Genomic DNA, 2500 nt, shown 5'->3' with positions numbered 1-2500 from the left:
GCACCGTAGAACCGTAGCACCGTAGCACCGTAGCTACACAACCACGCACCGTAGCACTGTAGCACCGCAGCTAACTGACGTCTCGTTGAGTAGCATGCAGACGCACAACAACAATGTCCTTGAACGTGACTTCTCGAGGAAGCACGCACGCTTCTCTGTGTCGATAGGGTTTGATGTTGCTCTGTGGCCTCTCTGAGACTGCGAGAGGAGGAATTACATGAACAGCTTTCAGCTGCAGTTGATTAATTAGACAAGGGGATCAAGCTGTTTAATATTAATACAGGTTTTACATTTCCACCCTGCCGCCCTCTGACCTCAGCGTCATATAGCCTTTGTCTTGTTTTGTCGATGTAAAAATATTCAATCAGGTGTCTGTCTCCTCTCTGTGTGAGAGGCCGAGCCCGGTCACGGTCAGACGGTGTTGTTGTGGTTCTGGTTCAGGTCTGGCGGGGATCCAGGGAGGGATCTCCACGCAGGGATGGTTCATCGGGCTGATGTGCGCCATCGCCCTGCTCACCCTGATCGTGCTCATCGCCTGCTTCGTCAACAGGAACAAAGGCGGGAAGTATTCAGGTAGGTGGCTCGCTCTCAGACACACACGCACGACACAGAGACAGAGAGATAGACACACACAGACAGAGACACAGAGGCCCAGAGACACAGACAGAGACAAAGACAAAGACAAAGACAGAGAGAGACACAGAGAGACAGAGACACAGAGACACATGCACAGACAGAGACACACACACACACAAACACACACACAGAGACAGAGAGAGACACACACACACAGACACAGACACAGACACACACAGAGACACACACACACACACACACAGAGACAGAGACAGAGAGACACACACACAGACACAGACACACACACACACACACACACACACACACACACACACACACACACACACACAGAGACGCAGACACAGAGAGAGAGAGACAGACACACACACACACACACACACACACACTGCACCTTCTGAATGCTAACTAATCATCTCACAAGTGTCATTATATTTCCATTTAGGTTGTTACCGCTAAGGAGAAACGGTACATCACAGTGAAACCATTACAGGAATTAATGTATTGTTTGTGTAAATACACACAACACCTCTGCTTAGCATCTCATTGCAACGCAGAGAACTGGAACTCGATGGGAGCATTTATATGCATACATATAATACTCTACTCTATGCATTTAGAGTATATTTATATCATTTAAATGACCTGTATTTTCGATTTTCGAAAAATGCCGAATTGTAATAACAAATAACACTTCACACAGAAGATATGCACTTGCTACGGTCACATGACAGCACAGGAGATGATGGCATAAGCACTATGGTGTCATAATGCTATTCCATCTCTTGATGGAGGTCGTGGGGGGAGGGGGGGGAGATACTTTAAACAGCAGCTTTCATCCTCGCCACTTAACAGCCACCAAGTCATCTCCAGTTCAACGTATCACTTAGCCTGTCAGAGAAGGGAAGGGAGGAGGAGAACCAATCACACGGCTTTGTTCTGCTGCCTCCGTTAAGCATCGGGACCTCCTCCGTCACGTTCCTCTGGCTCTCTGTTCCCTTTGGAAATCAGAACTCAGCTGTCACTCACAGGAAGTGATGCTGACATCAAACGCGGGACGCGTGTGAACGTGAAACAGGGGACGCGCGGTGCTGATGTAATGCAGCGTGTGGTTGTCATATCTACCCAGACTGTCCTTTACACAATGACACATGAATGAATCACCGTCGCAGGGTCGGAGAGAATGAATCATAAACACTTCACAGACACGACATAAATGGAAATATAGAGGTTACAGAATGTGCTTTCAAAGTTGTGTTCATAAAAATAAAAGCATACTTATTGAATGTTCTACTGTCTGTCTCTATCTCTTGTTGTAACGATTAATCTCTCTCTCCCTCCCTCCCTCTCCCTCCCTCCCTCTCCCTCCCTCCCTCTCCCTCCCCCTCTCTCCCTCCCTCCCTCTCCCTCTCCCTCTCCCTCTCCCTCTCCCTCCCTCTCTCCCTCCCTCTCTCCCTCCCTCTCTCTCTCCCTCCCCCTCTCTCCCTCCCTCCCTCTCCCTCTCCCTCTCCCTCCTCCCTCTCTCTCCCTCTCCCTCCCTCCCTCTCTCTCCCTCTCCCTCTCTCTCCCTCCCTCCCTCCCTCTCCCTCCCTCCCTCCCCCTCTCCCTCTCCCTCCCTCTCCCTCCCTCCCTCTCCCTCCCTCTCCTTCCCCCCCTCCCTCTGAGCAGTAAAGGAGAAGGAAGACCTTCACCCAGACCTGGAGTCCCAGGGGATGCAGGACGACACCTTCTGTGAATACAGGTACCATCACACCCTAGATGACCCTTACACCATCCCCACCACCAACCCAGACACCAGCTAACAATATAATATTATACCCTACCCTTAAATCATATTCTACCCTACCCTTAACTCACAACCCTAAACCCTGTTCCATTATCAACCCAGACTCTAGAATATTGCCTC

General features: G+C 50.0%; 1 protein-coding gene across 1 annotated transcript in view; it reads left to right on the top strand.

Moving 5' to 3' along the window:
• chl1b (cell adhesion molecule L1-like b) overlaps window positions 1–2500 on the top strand; it is a gene marked incomplete at both ends in the record, with an annotated part of 42762 nt that overhangs the window by 37118 nt on the left and 3144 nt on the right. Inside the window, 2 exons of the mRNA XM_080548467.1 lie at window positions 442–573; window positions 2263–2335. Coding sequence (XP_080404593.1) covers window positions 442–573; window positions 2263–2335 — 205 coding nt within the window. The remainder of the gene's footprint in view (window positions 1–441; window positions 574–2262; window positions 2336–2500) is intronic.

Source organism: Nansenia antarctica (genome assembly GCF_963989245.1).
Source record: "Nansenia antarctica genome assembly, chromosome: 18".
Taxonomy (NCBI): domain Eukaryota; kingdom Metazoa; phylum Chordata; class Actinopteri; order Argentiniformes; family Microstomatidae; genus Nansenia; species Nansenia antarctica.
The sequence above is the reverse complement of the archived record's forward strand: the minus strand, read 5'-3'. Positions and strand labels throughout refer to the sequence as shown.